General features: G+C 36.3%; 1 protein-coding gene across 3 annotated transcripts; it reads left to right on the top strand.

Moving 5' to 3' along the window:
* The first annotated feature begins 18,834 nt into the window (after positions 1-18,834).
* LOC108484135 (transcription factor TGA7-like) lies at positions 18,835-22,602 on the top strand. 3 transcript variants are annotated; one of them, XM_017787811.2, is made up of 10 exons: positions 18,835-19,021; positions 19,843-19,896; positions 20,045-20,211; positions 20,311-20,382; positions 20,489-20,548; positions 20,638-20,715; positions 20,830-20,890; positions 21,147-21,418; positions 21,737-21,961; positions 22,113-22,602. In XM_017787811.2, the coding sequence occupies exons 3-10, from the start codon at positions 20,059-20,061 to the stop codon at positions 22,263-22,265; spliced, it is 1,074 nt and encodes a 357-aa protein (XP_017643300.1). In that variant the 5' UTR covers positions 18,835-19,021; positions 19,843-19,896; positions 20,045-20,058; the 3' UTR covers positions 22,266-22,602. The 3 variants fall into 3 exon arrangements, with proteins under 3 accessions (XP_017643300.1, XP_052885945.1, XP_017643299.1); XM_017787810.2 differs by having other exon boundaries at positions 18,836-19,120; XM_053029985.1 differs by lacking the exon at positions 19,843-19,896 and having other exon boundaries at positions 18,835-19,120.
* Positions 22,603-23,196: the final 594 nt, after the last annotated feature.

The raw sequence follows: 23,196 nt of genomic DNA, 5'->3' as shown, positions 1-23,196 counted from the left end.
TACATGTGTTTTGGACCTCGTAGGTCTATAATAGGGACAATATGATTTTGTTCGATTAGTATTAAAGTGGAATGAAATTTTATAACCCATTTTCTCAGAATGTTTATGTTTGTGTACGGTAATGCCTCGTACCTTATCCCGGTCTCCGGTACGAGTAAAGGGTGTTACAGTATTAGCATCAGAAAAAAAAAACTATCTGTTGATTCTACTAATTATGATGTGCAAGTTACAAGCCCATTAGGGCAAAGTGTGTTAGTTAATTTAATATGTCGAAATTGTCCACCGAAAACATTATGCTGTGAGCTCCCTGCTGATTTAATGTTATTACCTTTTCGGGAATTTGATGTTATTTTGGAAATGGACTAGCTAACAAAACATGATGCTGTAGTAAACTGCTGAGAGAAACGGATTGATTTGAAAAATCAGGCAGAAGAAGTGATTTCGACTGAGTTTGGAAATATAAAAAATGATGTCAAAATTATTTTAGTCTTTTTAGCTCCAAAATTGGTATGGAAAGGAAATGAAGCATATTTAGCTTACATTCTTGATACTTGAGTTTTTGGGTTAAAACTAGAACAATTGCCAATTGTCAATGAATTTGCTGATGTGTTTCTTAAAGAATTGTCATGTTTACCGCCAAATCGTGAAGTTGAGTTTGTGATTGATGTGATCCCGGCAATAACTCCAATATTCATAACACCGTACAGAATGGCACCGACAGAATTAAAAGAGTTGAAGACTTAGTTGCAAGAATTATTACATAAAGGGTTTATTAGACTGAGTACGTCTCCTTGGGGTGCACCTATTTTGTTTGTGAAAAAGAAAGACGGCTCTTTGAGATTATGTATAGATTATAGATAGGTAAACAAGGTTACGATTAAGAACAAATATCCTTTGCCCCGTATTGATAATTTGTTTGATCAATTGAAGGGTGCAACGGTATTGCCAAAGATAAATTTCAGATCTGAATATTATCAACTAAAAGTTAAAGAGTGTGATGTGCCAAAAACTGCTTTTAAAACTCGGTATGGCCATTATGAATTTTTAGTTATGTCATTTGGATTGACCAATGCCCCTACAGCTTTTATGGATCTGATGAATCAGATTTTTCAACCTTATTTGGATAGATTCGTGGTTGTATTTATTGATGATATACTAATCTATTTAAAGACAGAGCTCGATCATGCACAACACTTGAGAATTGTGTTACAGACCTTGAGAGAGAAGCAGTTATATGCAAAGTTCAGCAAATGTGAATTTTGGTTATATGAAGTTGGATTCCTAGGTCATATTGTATCGACTGAAGGGGTTCGAGTAGATCCGAACAAAGTATCTGCAGTGGTGAATTGGAAAATTCCAAAAAACGTAACAAAAGTGCGAAGTTTCCTGGGATTAGTGGGATACTATTGCCGATTTGTTAAAAAAATTTCAATGATTTTTTTGCCGATGACTGGACTACTTCAGAAGAATGTTGAATTTAATTGGACTAATGAGTGCCAACAAAGTTTCGATCAGCTGAAAAAGATGTTGACAGAAGCTCTAGTGTTAACTCAGCCAGAATCAGGTATATCGTATGTTATGTACAGTGATGCATCTCTGAATGGTTTGGGTTGTGTTTTAATGTAGTCAGGGAAAGTAGTGGCATATGCTTCTCGGCAGTTAAAATCGCACGAGAAGAATTACCCTACTCATGATTTGGAAATGGCTGCAATTGTGTTTGCTTTGAAAATCTGGAGACATTACTCATATGGTGAGAAATGTTATGTGTATACCGATCACAAGAATCTGAAATATTTGATGTCATAAAAAGAGCTGAATTTGAGACAGAAACGGTGGCTCGAATTACTGAAAGCTTATGATCTTGTTATTGACTACATCCGAGGAAAGCTAATGTAGTTGCTGATGCACTTAGCCGAAAGTCATCCTTATTGGCGCTTTGGGCAATGAATGCTCATTTGTCTGTTAATGAAGATGGTTTTGTATTAGCAGATTTGAAAGCCAAGCTTCTGTTTCTCCAATGAATTCAGGAGTTGCAAGATGATGATTCGAAATTGGTGCTGAAACGACAGACGGTTCAGGATAATTTGAGTTCGGAATATATCATTGATGATAGTGGTATGTTACGCTATCGTAATAGAATTTGTGTTCTGAATAATTCAGAATTGAAAATTGGTATTCTTGCTGAAGCTCACAATAGTATGTATTTTATTCATCCGGGCAGTACAAAAATGTATTGTGATTTGAAAAGAATATAATATCCCGAAAATTTTTACAGTAAGATATTATCCTTGATATAGTAAAATAAGGAAATAAAGTGACAAAAAGGGAAAATTCTGAGTTATGTTAACATTGGGAAGTATATTATGATATATTAATTCAAGAATGGACTAAATTGTAAAAGTGAGAAAAATTTTGTTGCACAAGAGTAAATACTCAAAATTTGAGGGGCTAAATTGTAAATATAAAAAAATTAAAGGACTAATAGTGAAAATATTTTAAGGGTGGAATGATCTAGAAACTAAGAAAAATGGATGAAATAGGACTAAATTGAATAGGAAAAGAATTATGAGGGACTAAATTGTAATTTTACCAAATTATGTGATGATTCAATGATGGAATTTTAAAAGATCACAAAGGGCAAAATAGTCAATTGGAAGAGAGAGAAATCTAGAAAGTAATGATGATGTTGATGGTATTTTATCATTATTAATTAGATAAATATTATTTTATTAATATTTTAATAAGATATTTTATTATTTTATTATTATTTATTAAGTATAAAAGGAAGGAAAGATGAAGAATTTTCATCATCTTTCCCATGCAAACCAACGTGAGAAGAAAAGAGAAAGAAAAAAGTTTTGCTTTCTTTACAATTTGGTCCTTTCACCAAAAATCCACCATTTTCACCTAGAAATCAAAAGAATTTCCATAGCCATCAAGAGAGAAAGATCACAAGGAGATTATGGGGAGCTAGAATATTAAGTTAGATTCAAGAAATAGAAGCTGGAGGAGAGAGAAAATAAAGTTAAAGATTGAAAGCAATGGAACAAGGTAAGAACATCAAGATTTCAATATATTTTTAAAATTAATATTATTGAAAAAGCATGGAAATGATGTTAATGTAGAGTTTTATTATACATGGTCTTATGTTCTTGATATGTTAGTGAAATGAAAACAAGAGAAAGTAATGAGAAATAGTGTAGAGAAAGAAAATAAGGGTGCTATAAACATGGTAAATAAACATCTTGCACTAAAATAGTTTTAGACAGTAGTAGTAGGCCAACTTTTAAAAATCACCATAAATTGTGGAAATATAATTAGAGGATGAACGAAATATTTAATTAAAGCTTATTGAGTCTAGTTTCTTATAGAAGAAACGGTGTAAGAAATGGAATTGTGAATTGTGAGATATAATAAATTAAGTGAGACAAGGTCAGAATGATTTCGGGTTCCCCTATTCTGAATTTGGAGAAAAATAATTAAGGGCTTAAATTTATATGTTTAAAATCCTTAATGAGTCTATTTCTAAGAGAAATAAGCAGGAATATCATCTGAATCTTACACGATGAGATAATTAATTCTTAGTGAAGAAGGGTCGGAACTGTCAGATAGCAGAACAGGAGTAACTTTAAAGAATAAACTATACTTATTGGTTAAACCAAAAATTCTAAAAATTTTATGGTTAGAATATATGTGAGTCTAATTTCAGGGAAAATTAGTGGATCTTAATTTGGAGTTCTGTAACTTAAGATAAAAATAATTTAGTGACTATGACACGGATAGATAGCTTTGAATATACATATAAGTCAATAGTGAAATTATAGATAATGTTACTTATAATCATGATATATACATCAAGGATGTTGAATGGAGAGGAGGAAGAGGAATATATATATATGAATATTCAACTAGCATGGCTAATTTCATGTTTTAGGATCAGGGACTAAATTGAATAAAAGTAAAACTTTATGAGCAATTTTGTAAAAATGTCAGAAGTGACCAAATTGCATGAAATGGTTTATCTTATAATTTAAATTACAAAATTGAATGAAATTATTAATTTAGATCAAGATTGGGTGAAAACATGTTTTAGGGATTAAATTGAAAAGTGTTGAAATTATGGAAAATTTTGTTATTTTATAGAATTCATGGGCTGTTATCAATACATATAAGAATAATTAGGCTCGAAATAAGGATTAAATTACAAGAACTTTATTTTTCTGAGCTTAAGGATGAAATCGTCATTAATCAAAAGTTCAGGGGTAAAATGGTAGTTTTGCCTAGAGCATTAATTGAATGTATCAGAATATGAAATAAATAAAAATGATGAAAAAATTTATTTATAAAGATCCGGGCGGCTCAAATATGAGACTTGAACATGGAAAAGAAAAGTTTTCGGATCAGTGAAATTATAAACACGAATAAGCAACGAAGTAAGTTCGTGCAACTTGAGTTGAATTATTGAATGTTTGAATTGTATATTTATGTGACATGAATGTGAATTGAATGTTTAATGTATGTTTTGGGCTTCGAGGACCCGATAGAGGGACATTATGATTATTTTCAGAATATGAATAATAAATGATTCGGAATTATCTGAAAATGTTCAGTAAACTCTGGTAATGCCTCGTACCCTATTCCGCCAACGGATACAGGTAGGAGGTGTTACAAAGAATGTATTCATGGCCTGGTATGAAATGGGAGATCTGTGAATTTGTTGCAAAATGTCTGATTTGTCAACAAGTTAAAGCGGAACATCAAGTGCCAACAGGTTTATTACAACTTGTTATGATTCCTGAATGGAAGTGGGAGCACATTACGATGGATTTTGTGTCAGGATTGCCAGTAACTCCAAGAAAGAAATATTTGATCTGGGTAATTGTAGATAGATTAACTAAGTCAGCATATTTCATTCCGATCAGAACAGACTATTTATTGGAAAAATTAGCAGAATTATATGTGTATGAAATTGTAAGATTACATGGGGTTCCAACTTCTATTATTTCAGACAGAGACCTGAGGTTTACCTCGAGGTTTTGGAATAAATTGCAAGATGCTTTGGGCACTAAATTAAATTTCAGCACAACATTTCATCCACAAACTAATAGGCAATCAAAACGAGTGATTCAAATTTTAAAAGACATGTTGAGATGCTGTATACTTGAATTTGGAGATAGCTGGGAAAGGTATTTACCTTTGGCTAAATTTTCTTATAATAATAGTTATCAGTCCAGTATCAAGATGGCATCATTTAAAGCTTTGTATGACAGAAAATGTAAAACTCTATTGTATTGGTCTGAATTGAGTGCATCCAAGTTAGTTGGGGTTGATTTGACTAAAAAACTAAAGAAAAAGTTTGAATCATCCGAGATAGTTTAAAAGCTGTTTCAGATTGTTAGAAGTCATATGCAGACTTGAAGAGAAGAGATAGAATTTGCAGTTAGTGATCTAGTGTTCCTGAAGGTTTCACCGTGGAAGAAAGTGTTACGTTTTGGGAGAAAAGGAAAACTAAGTCCAAGATTTATTGGACCATATGAGATTGTGGAAAGAATAGGTTCAGTGGCCTATCAGTTAGCTTTGCCTCCAGAACTTGAGAAAATACACAATGTGTTTCATGTGTCCATGTTGAGAAGATACAGATCAGATCCTTCACATATAATTCCTCATACTGAAATTGAGCTTCAACCCGATATGACATATTCAGAAGAACCAGTAAAGATTTTGGCTTGAGAAGTTAAAGAACTAAGGAATAAACAAGTACCATTAGTGAAAGTGTTGTGGCATCGACATGGTGTAGAGGAGGCAACCTGGGAAACTGAAGAGTCAATGAGATCACAGTATCCAAACCTATTCTCAGGTAACAAATTTCGAGGACGAAATTTCTTATAGAGGGGAAAGTTGTAATAGCCTAAAATTTTAATGGTGTCGGAACAGTGATTCGAGATCACTGAATCAGACAAATAAGATTAGAAAATTAAATAAAAATAATATTTAGAAGTGAGTGAGATATTAGAAATATTTTTAAATAGGTGAAATTAAAATTTAAGGAGAAATTATTAAATAAATTGAGTCAAAACGGGGTACTGAGACCTCGATTTCGTAAAAACAAGTCAAAAATAATTTTATAAATATTTATGAATGTTAGTAACGTGGTATTAAAATTTCATTAGAAAATTTTAACGTTTGGGTGGTCAATTAAATAAAAAGGACTAAATTAAAAAAGGTGTAAAAGTTGCTAGAAGGATTAAATAGCTCAGCTGTCAAATAAGAAAGGACTTAAAGTGTAAATAAGCCCAAGAGAGATATTTTGGATGGAACAAGCAAAGAAAATTCAGAAAAATTGAGAAAATAAGGGCAAAATTGGAAAATTAAAAATTTAACTAAATAAAGATAGGACTAAAGTGGAAATATCTAAATTTCTCTTTATTTTCTTCATTCTCATCAGCCAAAAATGCCATATGAGGGTTTTCTAAGCTGTTTTTTCATAATTTTTGCATCAAGTGAGTAAAATCTTGCCTTTTTCTTGTAATTTTTGTGTTATTAAGACTTTTACAACTAGGTCCTACTATCAATTCATTAGTTTTTGAGTATATGGATGATTTTGGAAGTTTCCATAGATGATTTCTGAAATTTTATTATGAATTAGCATGAAATTGAAACTTTAATTTGGTTGTGAGATGATTTATTTAAGTAATTTTAATAAAAATTAATGTTTAGGATCTAATTGTGAAAAATGTTGAAATTTGGGTTTGGTGTTGAAATTTTGATTTGCAAAGGTTATGAAGAAGTTTAAAATGATAGAATAAAGTGTTAATTGAGAAAAATCAACTCAATTGAGAGGTTAATTAAGTAGGGACTCAATTGCAAAAACTATAAAGTTTAGGGTAAATGTGTAATTTCAAAAATAGAAGGGCATAAAGCATGAATTGAATTGGAATTGAAGTATATGCTAATGAATAAATTTTATATTCTAGATCAAGAATAGGAAGATAAACGAGGAAAAGGAAAAGTTACTGAATATTCCCTAAAATATTACAACTTTTACAAATTGGCCCAGGTAAGTTCATATGGTTGAATTGTGTGATTATTTATTAAATTAGAAATGATGTGATGTTATCTACATGTTGCTATTGTATTGTTAATAATGTGAAAAACTGTAAAGATCGGATTGAAAGTTTAACTTGAGGAAAACGTAGGATTGAATACGTTCGTGTTGTGTCAAGTGATGAATTGACAGATAAGACTATGGTTAATCCATGGAAAAATTATGACATGTAGGTATGGTATTATCCATACTGAGTTATGACACGTAGGTATGGTATTATCTCTACTGAGTTATGATACGTAGGTATGGTATTATCCATAATGAGTTATGACACGTAGGTATGTTATTATCCATAATGAGTTATGACACGTAGGTATGGTATTATCCATACTAAGTTATGATACGTACATATGATATTATCCATACTGAGCTATAATACGTATGTATGGTATTTCTCATACCGATTTGTGAAACGTAGGTATGGTATTAACCATACTGAGTTGTGAATCGTGGCACTGAGCAAACGACGTACTCAAATCCGTAAGTCATCACTTAATTTGACATGTGTGGGTAAGTGATAGTTGAGGATAAATGTTGAACTATGAATCGATATTTGGGTATTGAGCTCAATTGAGTGAACTTATCTCTTGAAATTGTATTTGGCAAGAATTGAATGTTTAATATTATTTATTGAATTGGTTGTGAATGCTTGGTAAGATTGTTATTATGAACTCCCAAAGCTTACTTTGTGTGTTAATGGTTTCTATAGATTTACGTGATATCGGTGGATTGGATCAACACATCGGGAAGCAATATTCAGAGTTACACCAGTAGATTTTGAATAAAAATTTTGATTTATATGGCATATATAGGACAGGGTTGAAAGATGTAGTTTTGAAATACTGAAATTTATATGTTTGAATATCTATGTTTTGACCAAATTAGGATAAAGTAGTATTATGGTATGTTGGTAGATGAAAAACATGTTTTTTGGTTGATTTGGTTGATTGGTTTGGACATATTTGTGTATTTGAAGGTTGTGTGCAAGTAGATTATAAAAAGGGTGAGAAATGTGGTCTTAAAATGGTCTATTTTCGTCCACACAGGTAGACATGCAGGCGTGTTCCTAGGCCGTATGTAACACACGATTTGCTCCACAGACATGTGTTGTAGCCGTGTATCCCCTGCACCTTAAAATTTAAAAGCAGAATGCTCTAAATTAAGCACACGGGCAAAGACACGAGCGTGTGTCTCAGCCATGTGGGTAACATAGTTATAGACACGGCCATGTGATTTGGCCGTGTGAAACCTGCACTTAAATTGTAAAATTTAAAATAACCACATGGCCTAGCACACGGGTATGTGGCTTGGCCGTGTGACTTAAATTTGTTCATAGGATGTAAGTCAGAGAGTTATACGGGGTCAGGACATGGGCACGGCCTGCCCACACGGGCGTGTCCCTAAGCCACACAGGCGTGTAAGCTATGCATGTGCGAAAAATTTAGTAGTTTCGTGAAAATTTCTCTGAGACTCAGAATAAGTCCCGACTCAATTCTAATGTTCATATTGGGCCTCAAAAGTCCATTTAAGGGACGGTTTGAATTTTTTAATTTATGAATGGTAAATTTGACTCGAATTGATTATATATACTTAGTTATCCTCGGTAATACTCTGTAACCCTGTTCCAACAACGGATACAGGTTAGGGGTGTTACACCTTAGTTCAAACCCTAGCTTAAGCAATTTTTTTTACTTTTGGAATTAAGCTTTACCCTTGATCAGATGGCTTTATTTAATTGTCTGTAATCCTATGTTAGAATGAGCATATTGGTTCGAGTGGTAAAGGGTTGATGTGTTGGAGGTTCTGTGTTCGACTCCCTGCATGAGTGTGGGAGTTTATTTTTCCTCTTTTATCGGTAAGAGTTCCAGTTGAACCGAAATTTTGTGAAATTTGTTGAATAGTGGGATTGAGGGAGAAAATAAGAGGATTTTATCATTTTTTTTAGATTTTTATTTTATTTATTTCTATTATCTTTACTTTTTTTCAAAATTTTCTCTCTCACCTTCCAAATTTTCAATCTGACGTTCTCTTCAACTTTCTTACTAGGTTCTAATATTTTTCTCTTTCGATAAAACTTTTTTTTCGTTCTTCTTCCTTTCCGACTTTGCTGGTGGTGGTATCGTTGGATTGTGTCTTGGTTCGTGGGCTTTTGAATTGGTTGGTAAGTAAATTTTGCGCTCCTGTGATTTCTGGTTTTGGCTTTTGAGCAATGGACATTTATAGTAATCGATTAGTGTTAATTCCAGTTAGGAGTAGATTATGAGGCAAGGAATTGCACCTCTTCGGTTTAGTGCACGTTTGGTGGTTTTTCATCAGGGGTTCGAGTAGTGAATTCGTTAAAGCAAGTAACTAAATCGAGGTTGAATACTCTGTTTATAGGTTTTAGAAGGCTCGGGAGTGGTTTCACATCGAATCGATACCGAGTGTGTACCCGAAATGTAGAAATCGAGCTTTCGGTAAAATCTGAAAAGGCTACTGTCGACGCCACACAGGCTTGTAGTCACCACCCGTGTAGTAAGTCGTGTGCGTCAACACGGCTGTGTAATCGATAATGGCCTGACCGTGCGCAGGACACGGCCGTGTGATGGCCAGGGTGTGACCGTGTGGGCCACACTGGCTACGCCAAATTAGGCGTGTGGGCTCATATGGGCATGCCACATGAGCGTGTGATATCTGGGCCAGGCCGTGTGATCCATATGGGCAAGGCCAATCTAGGTGTGTGGGCCCACATGGGAAAGCCACAAGGGCATGTGGGCTCATTATACTGAAATTTTTTATAGGGTCGCACGAGTCTTCCTAATCGATTGTAGACCTACCGTAGGGTCGGTAAAGGTTTACTTAAACCCTAAACCAATGTGTTCTGTTAGACTGATGTACTGTTATGAGCATGCCTATGTTTGTTATCTGTTACCTGTTTGAGGAAGCATGAATTATTAGTTAAATCTGTATGCATGTCTGTTAATGTGATTGGGGTGGGGTGATATATATGATAGAGGAAGTGTTCTAAAAGGCAGATTATGCCTATTATTTGGCAGCACAGCTACATTATATCTGATATGTGCCGTATCGGTACAGCGTGGTGTGTAGGGTTAGGTGGGTGTTTTAAACCCCATATAGTGTGTAGGGATGGTTAGAGATGGTGTGCAGAGGCTGGGGGTAGAATTCTGTTATCTGATTGCATGTCTGTAACTATATCTGTACCTAAAATAGGCTTTGGCCTGTATCTGTATCTATATTTTACATGGGCTTAGGCCCGATTGTGAATCAGTTTGATTTGTGATATTCTGTATGTATACATGCTTAACTCTGCTGGGTTACACACTGAGTTTACGTAAACTCACCCCTTTTCTGTTTGCCTGTACAGGTAACCCATAAACTTAGGCGGACCGATGCAGCGGGGTACTCAACAGTGGCCACTTTATCATAAACTTTATTTATGTTTAAGTATTCTGGCTATTTTAAAGTTTGTGATTTACTTGAGGGTTGTAATTTCTGAGGACTTTCTAAACTGTTTCGGTTTTTTAACTAGTTATTTCTAGATGATTTAACATTTTAATTGTTTTGTTAAAATAATTTTCTTAAACAACGATATTTACGCAAACGAACTGTTTTTCTTAAACACGACGATTTTTTTAAAGCTTCTTCTAAAATGACTCTATTTAAGATGAGTCGATCAATTAAAAATATGCTTTGAATTAAAAGAAAGCAATTGAAGGTTTTTTAAAGTTTAAGGTTTTATCGGGTTAGCACCGTTTTCAAAATCCCTTCAATGTGACATCACCAAATTTGGCCATACCATCTAGGTCGGGTTTGGGGTGTTACATTTAGTGGTATCAGTGCCAGGTTACAAAAACTCAATTGTGGATTTTGGGTTCCAAAATATGTTTTAAAGAATTGGTTTACAAATGGTTTAAAATATTCTGATTGAGAATATGGTTCACCGAGTCTCCAACCTCGATCTTGTAAGTATTTTTGTACTTAGTTAAATCTATTCTGAAACACTATAGTTAGTACCCTTTGAAATTGTACTGAGCTAGTTAGAAGACTAACTTCTGATACTTGTTACATAAAATATCTATTAATAAATATCGAAACTGATGCATAAAAATTTTATTGTAGAAAAAACTTTTAAGTCACAATGAGCGCACGAGGTATCCGTGGATGTGGTATTCGAGGCCGAGGTAAATGTTATAGGGGGCTCGATCTGAGTCCTCATCTCTAGGCAACATTCCGAATCTAGACATGAGTGAGACACCTGTATCACCTACTACTGAGACTGGGTCTTAAAGTAGATTGGCTAGGGACGACACACTGTCTCAAGCCATGCTGAGGATATTAGAGAGGGTCGCTGGGCCCAATTCTGGATCTGGGAGCCAAGGGTCAGTAACTGAGAGATTTCGATCTAATAGAGCTGAGTTATCTAGGGGTATTGCAGGAGTCGCCTTTAATGTGGCTGAGTACTAGTTGGAGGCCACTGAAAGAATCATGGATGAGTTGGACTGTACCCTCAAGCAGAAGGGTGCAGTCTCATTGATTCGCGACGAAGCATACTAGTGGTGGTTAACTATTAAGGAAGGCACTCAGCCTGATCGTTTGACTTGGGAGTTCATTAAGACTACATTTCATAACAAATATGTGGGAGCTAGCTACGTTGATGCTCGCAACGTGAGTTTCTGAACCTCACGCAAGGTGATCGATCTGCGGCCGAATATGAGGCCAAATTTCTGAAGCTAAGTCGCTATGATCGAGGTATGGTGGCATCGGAGTATGTAAGATATGTTAGGTTTATGGACGGCCTAAGAGATAATCTGAGGGTTCTGATATATCCATAGAGGGAGCGTAAGTTTGCGGTTCTAATAGAAAAGACAAAGATTGTTGAGGATGTTAAGCGCGCGGAGCGCCAGAACAGAGACCGTGAGAGAGGTAAGAACAAAAGGGATTCGGAGCCTTTGAGTTCGATGCATAGGCCTAAGAAAAAGGGCAAATCTGATGGACCAGTTTTAGTGGGGGGCCCTGTTTCTTCTGTTGCTCCTATTGGATTAAAGTCGTGCAATGATTGTGGTAGACACCATTTGGGCAAGTGCTGGAGGAGGATTGGGGCCTATTTGAGATGTGGGTCTCTTGAGCACCACATTCGGGGGTGTCCACTAAAAGCTGATTAGGTACAAGCTCCGGAATCAAGTCCCTTACAGCCGTAGAGAGTATTTCAACAACCACCTAGGGGCCATAGTCAGGCTAGTGGTGGTAAAGGTATGGGCTATGGACAGATAACACCCGGCAGAGGTGCTGGTCAGACTGAGGCGAGACAGCCTGCTTTGGTTTATAATGCACGTCGCCAGAAGGATAGAGATGCTCTTGAAGTCATCACTGGTACGTTCTCTATTTCTGATGTACCTTATTTGGCTTTGATAGACATAGGGTCTACATACTCATACTTAGCTAGCACTGTATTTGAGACTTTAGGGATTTCTGTGGAGAGCACTACTAGTGAGGTCATTGTACTGAGTCCGTTGGGATAGTCTATTCGGGTGAGTAAACTCTATAGGGATGTACTCTTAAAGATGCAAGGAACGATTTTTCGAGTGGATCTGATGGAGCTTTCGTTTAGGGAGTTCGATATAATTCTAAGAATGAACTAGTTGGTCGAACATGGGGTTAGTCTAGATTGTGCGACTAAGAGGGTCGTTTTAAGAACTAAGGAAGATAAAGAGGTGGTCGTGATCTGATAGCATCGGGATTATTTTTCTAATGTGATCTCCGTGCTTGTGGCTAAGAAACTGGTCCGGAAAGAGTGTGAGGCGTACTTAGCCTATGTAAGTGTTTCTAGCTCTAAGGACTTTTCTGTTGGGGATATCAGAACTATGAGGGATTTTTCAGTCATCTTTTTTGAGGAATTTTCGGGATTACCTCCTAACCGGAAAGTGGAGTTTGGGATTGAGATTTTTCGGGTACAGCTTCGATGTTTATCGCTCCCTACCGAATGGCACCGAAAGAGCTTACTGAGCTTAAGACGCAACTACAAAAACTTCTGGACCGTGGTTTTATTTGTCCTAGTGTGTCTCCATAGGGAGCACCAATTTTATTTGTTAAGAAGAAGGATGGGACCATGAGGATGTATATAGATTATCGGTAGTTGAACAAGTTGACCATTAAAAATAAATATCCACTTCCAAGGATCGATGACTTATTTGATCAGTTTCAAGGGGCTTCTGTGTTCTCTAAGATCGATCTCTATTCAGGGTATCATTAGTTGAAGGTTAATGAGGTGGATGTACATAAGACTACTTTTAAGACTCGTTATAGGCATTACGAGTTCCTAGTTATGCCTTTTGATTTGACAAATACTCCGGCTGCATTCATAGATCTAATGAACCGAGTGTTTCAGCCCTATCTGGATCAGTTCATCGTAGCTTTCATCGACGATATTTTGGTATACTCTAAGACTGAGGATGAGCAAGATAAGCATCTTAGAGTAGTACTGTAGATTCTGCGTGAGAAGTAGCTTTACACTAAGCTAAGTAAGTGTGAATTCTGGTTGCGTGAAGTAACTTTTCTGGGACATGTGGTTTTTGCTAAGGGGATTTGAGTTGATCCTTGAAAGATTGAGGTTGTGCTGCATTTGAAACAGCCTAAGAATGTGTTTGAGATCTGCAACTTTCTGGGTTTGGCTGGTTATTATCGTCGGTTTGTTGAAGGATTCTCTCTGATTGTAGCTACATTGACTAAGCTTCTGTATAAGGGTGTCTCTTTTATCTGGACTGATGCACAGCAAGAGAGCTTTGAAAAGCTCAAGTCTGTTTTGACTCAGGCTCCTGTTCTGATACAGTCTGAGTCTGGAAAGAAGTTTGTGGTGCATAGTAATGTTTCGCATGTTGGTTTGGGTTGTATTCTGATGCAGGATGGTAAGGTTGTGGCTTAAGCGTCCCGTCAGCTTAAGATTCACGAGGGGAACTATCCGATGCATGATCTCGAGTTGGCTGTTGTAGTCTTTGCACTAAAAATTTAGAGGCACTATATGTATGATGAGAGGTGTATCATTTACACTGATCATAAGAGCCTCAAGTATTTCCTTACTTAGAAGGACTTGAGCCTTAGGCAGCGTCGTTGGATTGAGCTGCTCAAAGATTATGACTACACCATCGAGTATCATCCTGGTAAGGCCAATGTTGTGGCCAACGCTTTAAGCCGAAGAGCGATATCTAATTTGAGGGTGATGTTTGCTCGCCTTAGTCTATTTAATTATGGGAGTCTATTGGCCAAGTTACAAGTTAAGCCGACTTGGATTGAGCAAATTCGAGATAAACAATTAAGGGATGAGTCTCTGAGGTTACGGTTCTGTCAGGTTGAGAGTGGCGGCACTTCGAATTTTAGACTGAATAATGATAAGGTACTTTGTTTCCGTGGTTGGGTTTTTGTACCAAATGATGTAGATCTGAATTTGTCGATTCTCAGGGAGGCGCATGTAGCCCTTATGCTATGCATCCCGGCAGTAATAAGATGTATCGTGACCTTTGAGAGTTATACCGATTACTGAGTTTGAAGCGTGAGGTTACTGACTTTTTGGCTCGATGTCTAACGTGTCAGCAAGTTAAGGCTGAGCACCAGTTGCCTTCGGGTTTATTGCAGCCAGTCAAGATTCCCTTATAGAAGTGGGAACGAGTGGCTATAGATTTTATTAGTGTGTTGCCCATGACACCCACTAAGAAGGATTCTGTTTGGGTCGTCGTGAATCGATTGACCAAGTCTGCTCACTTCATTCCATTTTGAACTGATTATTCTCTACAACAGTTAGCAAAGCTGTATATCTCCGAGATAGTTATGCTGCATGGGGTTCCAGTGTCAATTATTTTTGACAGAGATCCTCGTTTCACGTCTCAATTCTGGAAGAAATTACATGAGCTTTGGGTTCAAGGTTGGACTTCAGTACTGCATTCCATCCTCAGATCGATGGTCAATCTGATAGGGTGATTCAGATACTAGAAGATATGCTTCGGAGCTGCATGATTGATTTTCGAGGTAGTTGAGAGGATTATCTGCTGCTAGCTGACTTCGCCTACAATAATAATTTTCAAGCTAGTATTCAGATGACACTTTACGAGGCTCTGTATGGTCGTAAGTGCTGTACTCCTTTATGTTGGACTGAGCTGGGCGAACGTCGAGTTTTGGGTCTTAAATTGGTTTTTGAGACTGAGGATAAGGTTAGGCTGATTCAGGATCGTCTAAAAGCGGCTTTTGATAGACAAAAGTCTTATACAGATTTGAAGAGACGTGATATTGAGTATTTTGTGAGGGACTTTGTGTTTCTTAAGGTCTCTCTGTGGAAGAAAGTTCTAAGGTTCGGTCGAAAGGGCAAGCTGAGCCCTAGGTTTATTGGACCGTACTAGATTCTGAAGCTTATAGGACCAGTTGCTTATCAGTTAAAGCTACCCCTTGAGCTGGACCGTATTCATGATGTGTTTCACTTCTCAATGTTGAGGCGGTACCGATCTGATCTATCTCACATAGTCGTTGTTGAGGATATCGAGGTTAGGCCGGATTTGACCTTTGAGGAAAAGTCAATTCAGATTCTGGAGTGAGACGTTAAGGTTCTAAGGAGGAAGTCCATTTCTTTAGTAAAGGTTCTGTGGCAAAATCATAGCATTGAGGAGGCAACTTAGGAACCTGAAGATTCGATGCGACAACAGTATCTTCATCTGTTCTGATCAGGTAAAGTTCGAGGTCAAAATTTCTTTTAAAGGGATAGAGTTGTGACGCCCCAAAGTTTTTATTTCTTCTTTTTGTGAAAATGTGACACAAGTCTGTATCTGCTTCAGTGGTTAAGTGTTCTGGGTGTGTGTGAAGTCCAAAGTTCAAGCCCTAGCTTGGGCAAATTTTGTTACTTTTGGAATTAAGCTTTACTCTTGATCAGCGGGCTTATATTTAATTGTCTGTAATCCCATACTAGAAAAAGCCTGCTGGTTCAAGTAGTAAAGGGTTGGTGTGTTGGAGGTCTTGTGTTCGACTCCCTGCGCGAGCGTGGGAGTTTATTTTTGCTCTGTTATTGGTGAGAGTTCTAGTTGAACCGAAATTTTGTGGAAGTTGTTGAATAGTGGGTTTGAGGGAGAAAATAAAGGGATGTGATCATATTTTTTTAGATTTTTATTTTATTTATTTCTATTATCTTTATTTTTTTCAAAATTTTCTCCCTCATCTTCTAAATTTTCAATCTAACATTCTTTTTAACTTTCTTGCTGGGTTTTAGCGTTTTTCTCTTCCAGTAAAACTTTTTTCGTTCTGCTTCCTTTCTGATTTTGCTGGTGGTTTTATCGTTGGATTGTGTCATGGTTTGTAGGTTTTTAAATTGGATGGTAAGTGAATTTTGTGCTCCTGTGATTGCTGGTTTCGACTTTTGAGCAATGGCAATTTATAGTAATCGATTAGTGTTAATTCCAGTTAGAAGTAGATTGTGGGGCAGGGAATTGCACCTCTTTGGTTTAGTGCGCTTTTGGCGGTTTGTCATTGGGGGTAAGTCGGTTTTGTATTGATTCGAGTAGTGAATTCGTTAAAGCAAGTTACTAAATCGAGGTTGGATACTCTGTTTATAGGTTTTGGAAGGCTCGGGAGTGGTTTCACATCAAATTGATACTAGGTGTGTACCTGAAACGCAGAAATCGAGCTTTCAGAAAAAGTCAAAAAAGGCTACTGTCGACTCCACACGGGCTTGTGGTCACCTGTGTGGTAGGCCGTGTGCGTCAACATAGCCGTGTGATCAATGAAGGCCAAGCGTGTGTAGGACACGACCATGTGATGGCCAGTATGTGGCTGTGTAGGCTACATGGGCTACGCCAAATTAGGCGTGTAGGCCCACACGGGCTTGTGATATCTAGGCCAAGTCGTGTGGTCCACACGGGCAAAGCCAATCTGAGAGTGTAGGCCCACACGGGCATGTGGGCCCATTATACTAAAATTTTTTGTAGGGTCGTACTGTGGACCTACCGCAGGGTCGGTAAAGGCTTACTAAACCCTAAACCTATATGTCCTGTTAGACTGATGTACTGTTATGAGCATGCCTATGTTTGTTATCTGTTACCTATTTATAGAAGCATGAATTGTTAGTTAAAGTGTATGCATGTCTGCTAATGTGATTGGGGTGGGGTGATATATATGATGGAGGAAATATTCTGAAAGGCTGATTATGCTTATAATCTAGCAGCACAACTGTATTATATTTGATATTAGTCGCATTAGTACAGCATGGTGTGTAGGGCTGGGTGAGTGTTTTAAACCCCATATGATGTGTAAAGATGGTCGGAGATGGTGTGCAGAGGCTGGGGGTAGGATTCTGTTATCTGATAGCATGTCTGTAATTGTATCTGTACCTGAAACGGGCTTTGGCCCGATTGTAAATCTGTTTGATTTGTGATATTCTGTATGTATACATGCTTAACTTTGTTGGGTTACACACTAAGTTTACGTAAACTCACCCTTTTTCTGTTTGCCTGTACAGGTAACCCACAGACTTAGGCGGATCGGTGCAGCAGCGAACTCAACGTTGGCCACTTTATCGTAAACTTTATTTATGTTTAAGTATTCTAGCTATTTAAAGTTTAGGATTTACTTGAGGGTTGTAATTTCTCAGAACTTTCTGAATTGTCTCGGTTTTTAATTGGTTATTTCTGGATGATTTAACGTTTTAATTGTTTTGTTAAAATCGTTTTGTTAAACAATGGTATTTACGCAAACGAACTGTTTTTCTTAAACACGATCATTTTCCTAAAACTTCAGCTAAAATGACATGATTTAAGATAAGTCGGTCAAATGAAAATATGCTTTGAATTAAAAGAAAGCAATTGAAAGTTTTTTAAAGTTTAAGGCTTTATCGGGTTAGCACCGTTTTCAAAATCCCTTCCATGTGATATCACCAGATTTGGCCATAACGTCTAGGTTAGGTTTAGGGTGTTACATATTATCTCCATCAATTGTACATATTTATACTCACTATCTATTAAGTGTTTTACTGAGTTAGTGTCACCCTCAACTAGGTCACCAACACGGTTAGAAAAGTACAAAAATATTTTTCTGTAATTAAAATAAGTTAAACTATTTAAGGGTATTTTAGTCTTTTTTTTTTATTTTAACAAAAACTAATTAAAAATATATATTGTCACATTTGAAATGGCCTAAATTGAATTAGTGAAACTTTAAATTTATCACTCAACTAAAAATGCACTAGTCAACTCGATACTAGCATTATTTACTTGATGTATTTATGTGTGTAAATTTTATTTTACTCATAATTTAATTTAATTTTTATATTAATATCATACATATTTCATATTTTATTATAATAACTTAATTTTAAATCGTAAATTTTATTATTTATTGAATGTTATTTTACTGAGTCAAATAACTTGCAGTGAAGAGAAACTTCCATTGGTTTCTAAAAAATAGAAATTTATTATTGGAAAAATGGAAATGAGAAAGGAAGTCTACAAAATGACTTGACTGGTTGTCTGCTATCTTCACCAACAACTGAACTCACCATCCAATCATTTTCCACCACGTGGGACCTCAACGGACGACAATCAGAAAATGCTCCTGGGGGTGAATGTTCCTTACTATTTTCCCCAGGAAATGACGTCAGCAATGGTCGTTAAAGGGTGACGTAAACTGATGTAATAAGTGACGTAGGTTAAGGCAGTGTGGGGTGCGTAGGATAAAAAGTTGTGCGCATTTCTTTTTAGCATTTTCCCGTTTTTCTTTACTTTATATTTTTGCTGCTTTAAGTGGGAACACTCAGACGTTAACCTTTGACTGTAGCGATTGAGAGAATAAAAAATTTCACATTTTTTTTTCCTTTTTCTTTTTCTCATCACTATTTATTAAGTGTTTCTGTCTGTGGGTTGATTTTGATTCTTTGTTTGCTTTCAAAGAGTGGTGAGCTTTTGAGTGTTCATTTGGGCTTCTTTTTTTCTTTTTCTTTTTCTTTTTTTATTGAAGAACTTCAAGTTTTGGGAAGTTCAGTTGTTCTATAAGGTTTGTTAGTGAAATTTTTCCAAATTTCAATCTTTTTGTGGTTTGGGTTTATGAGAAAAAATGAAAATTTTAAGTGGTTTTGGTATATATACTGGATGGTGTTCGAGTTTTTTGCTGATCATGTTCTTATTTTTGATTCTTGGTAATATATGGTGATTAAGTAGGAACTTCTTTTGTTTTTACTTGGTGGATGATTGTAATTTTGTAGCAATTTAAGAGCATGAGTTGAATGTAAAAGTTGAGTTCCTTGTATTTTCAGTTCATGATATGTTTACCTGACTCTCTGTATATGGTTATCAGTTGATGAAGTTGACTCTCTGCACATAGATATATGGTTATCAGTTGATGAAGTTGACTCTCTGCACATAGATTTCTCTGTCGGCAATGTTATTGAGAAACTAGGTTTATATTTTAATGGCTTTGATTCCTTGTTTTGGCTCTAGAAAGGCAATAATGCCAGTTTACAGATTTCATTGCCTTTGAAGAAAACATGAAACCGTAATATGACAACGTTATATGTATTGAGTACTAGGAAAGAAGGGATGCTCTTAACAAATCTCCATTGATTAAGTTCCACTTCTGTTCCCTATAAAGAAAAACAAAAATTGCCTGTCCCTTTCAACATATCACTCACCATTGATGTTTTTGGTTGGTAGTTCTTGAGACTTCTAGCCCACTTTTGCTAATACATGAGCTGATTTTTGTTGTGCATTCCTTTTCAGCCTTTTGTATGACTGTATCTTTTACAAGCCATGGAGATTTACCCTTAGACAGAGGTAAGGAAAACGTGTGAGCATTGTTGAAACCTGGACACTTTGTCCTTGTCCAAGATTTGATTGCTACTTTAGGAAGTCCAAGTTCCATTTAGTTTCTTTGTTATGCATTCTTATAATCAGTGTTGATCTGTTTTTTATTCTGTTGCAGTTGTTTGATAGAGTATGAGCTCTCTGTCAACTGAACTTACTAGAAGGATGGCAATATATGAGCAATTCCACCAGATAAACAAGTGGGGAGACACCTTCAACGGTGAAGACAGTCCAAAAACAGGATCATCGACAGTTTTACAAGTGGATGTTAGGCTAGAAAACAAGGTGAAGTTGCATTCAGTTTTGTTTATTTGGTAGGTGGCTTGACCTTCTTTTTTCTTCCAGTTGCAGGCTATAATTAAATTGTTGTGATTTAAATCATAGGCCGAATATATATCTTCCGAGAAAACCGAACCTTCCAGAAGTGATCAAGAAACAAATAAGCCAACAGATAAGGTGATTAAGTTGCATTATTAGCTGTTTTATAATCTAGACCTGCTTGTTCCCTCTTACTATTTCCAATTGTATTTATCTTTTGTTAAAAGACACATAATACATGCAGATACAGAGACGTCTGGCACAAAATCGTGAAGCTGCTCGCAAAAGTCGTCTGCGGAAAAAGGTAGACAAAAAATGCATTCTATATGACATATCTGCTTATGGGAGTTATTTCACTTTATGGACCATTTATGATTTAATTCAATGTTATAGGCTTATGTTCAACAATTAGAATCGAGTCGTTTGAAACTAGCTCAATTGGAGCAAGAACTCGAAAGAGCTAGGCAGCAGGTGAAGTGAAAACTCTCTCCCCCCTTTTCTCCTTGTATGTTTTCACTTTTTTTCAATAAGGAATTCTTTATTTTCCAAGAAAAATCATATCAATTAGGCATTGCCTTGATGCAGGGGTTATACATAAGCAGTGCATCTACTGGTTATTTTGGACTGTCTGCAGCTGCAAATGCTGGTTTGTGACCTAATCTGATTCTGTTATCATTATTTTCTTTGTAGATTCACAGAATACATTTTGCTTCCCAACATCTTAATTTGCTGTAATATTTTTTTCTTTATATGGGAGAGATTTGTTCGATATAGCTTTCAAGAAACTAGATATATTTTTCTGTTTGCTGGATCAAAGGTTTCTATTTGTATATCACGCGTGTAAATATTGAGTGCCTACATATTGGTTTCTTCTTTAGAATAGTTTAATTTGAACTTTACAGGTATTACTGCTTTTGAGATGGAATATGGGAACTGGGTTGAAGAGCAAAATAAAAAGATTTGTGAACTTAGAAGTGCTCTCCAAGCACACATTACTGATATAGAGCTCCGCATTCTGGTAGAAAATAGCTTGAACCACTATTGCAATTTGTTCCACATTAAAGCCGATGCTGCAAAGGCAGACGTCTTCTATTTGATCTCAGGCATTTGGAGAACTACAGCCGAGCGTTTTTTCCACTGGATTGGAGGATTCCGTCCATCAGAACTCTTGAACGTAACTCATTTTTCCACTAATTATGCCATTCATCCCTCAATTTCTGAACATTGTTGAGCATGTTTGATTGTTCATTATCGTTTAGCGAGTTTAGTATCGTATTGTTGCATAGATAATTGTCATTGCATAAATAGGAATGTCAATGTTCCTGGCAGCTGAATAAGGTTAGGCCATACCAATAGCTTCTTGGCTTTCTCTGCAATGAGTAATTCTTCCGATATGTGAGCTACCTACCGAGATCGATAGCTATGCATCAGAAAGAAAATTAACAACATTTTCTACAGACAAATTATGAAACTGCAAATTCTGTTTGTTCAGGTTTTAATGTCACAAATCGAGCCTTTGACCGATCAACAACAGTTGGAGGTTTATAACCTTCAACAATCTTCTCAACAAGCTGAAGATGCTCTTTCTCAGGGAATAGATAGACTTCAGCAGAACTTAGCCGAGAGTGTAGCAACAGATTTGAGTTCAGGAAACTACAAAGCTCAACTAGCTGCTGCAATAGATAAATTGCAGGCCCTAGAGGGCTTTGTGAAGCAGGTATAATCATTGTCGGTTTCTTTTTTTTTTTCTTCTTTATTTGACATCGTTACTTCAAGTTGTCTATAATGTTTGAGTAATAGTTTTGAGTACATGCCGCTAAAACTTACATTTGTTTACTGGATTTTGCATGTGTTCTTTCCCGAAACAGGCTGATCACCTTCGCCAGCAGACTTTGCAACAGATGGCTCGAATCTTAACAACCCGTCAAGCAGCTCGAGGTTTACTTGCTTTGGGGGAATACTTCCATCGTTTACGTGCTCTCAGTTCACTTTGGTCTGCACGTCCACGCGAACCTTCCTAAATCTGAAGTGAAGATAGAAACTTAGACTACCATCAATATTATATCTAGGTTGCAGACGCCAGAAGTTTGTTCCTCAACCAGTAAGAAAATGGTCTTTTGCGGGTCTTGTTGTATGAAACATCAATAAATATATATAAGCTTATATTCTTCCTGAGCATGAGACATGTAAGTATGAATCCTTATTGCTGTGTATCAAGAATAATTTTAGGTCAGCAAAGTTAGATTTTCTTGTTTTGTATTTATATTGTTTGGAAGCCAAAGAATTATACTAGCAAGCTTGTGAGTACCTCATTTTTTACCCTTTTTTCGAATTGGATCAAGAAATTTAGCGTTTTAACTGTTATTTTATGATTTTTTTTTTCATTTTTTTTATATTCACAATTGGTGCAAAGTATTGAGATGAAGATTACAAGTGGTTTACATAGTTGTGTTGAGAGCCACTAGCAGTATGTAGAACTGCTTTAAAAGGCCATAGTGAGGTTTGGAAGGGTATAGAGAAAGAGTTTCAATAGATAATGAAGGTATTGTGATGGAAGGAGCTTATATGCAGAGCTTGAAGCTTGGTGCTTGGTGCTTGGTGCTTGGTGCTTGGTGCTTGGTGCTTGGTGCTTGGTGCAAGCCCTATTGAATAAGTGTCTTATTGCATCGAGTTGGCTATTGAATAAATGTCCTATTGTGTCAAGTTGATCGTAAGGTCGTGAGGAGCAATATTAGGATGAGATGAGATTTGATGATAACATGTTTGGAACGTTGAAATACATTTGGTGTTCTTTGTCTTCTCCTCCCAATATTTTGGGATTTCTTTTTTTATCAAAATGGCCCAAAGGCCACAACCTCAATATTAACAAACATCAGCGAGTACAAATTCATGAAGATTGCTCGGATAGTCCATGTTAAAAAAAAAATACAATATTTATCAATATTTTGGGAT

Source organism: Gossypium arboreum, chromosome 6, assembly GCF_025698485.1.
Source record: "Gossypium arboreum isolate Shixiya-1 chromosome 6, ASM2569848v2, whole genome shotgun sequence".
Classification (NCBI taxonomy): Eukaryota; Viridiplantae; Streptophyta; class Magnoliopsida; order Malvales; family Malvaceae; genus Gossypium; species Gossypium arboreum.
Note: the sequence above shows the minus strand (reverse complement) of the source record. Positions and strands in the feature narration are given on the sequence as shown.

Bases quoted from the DNA above. Each gene is read 5' to 3' on its own strand.
- LOC108484135 (XM_017787811.2), top strand. From the start codon at position 20,059: ATGAGCTCTCTGTCAACTGAACTTACTAGAAGGATGGCAATATATGAG. The intron at 20,549-20,637 runs GTAGACAAAAAA...TCAATGTTATAG, and splicing joins AAAGTCGTCTGCGGAAAAAG to GCTTATGTTCAACAATTAGA. The intron at 21,962-22,112 runs GTATAATCATTG...TTCCCGAAACAG, and splicing joins TAGAGGGCTTTGTGAAGCAG to GCTGATCACCTTCGCCAGCA.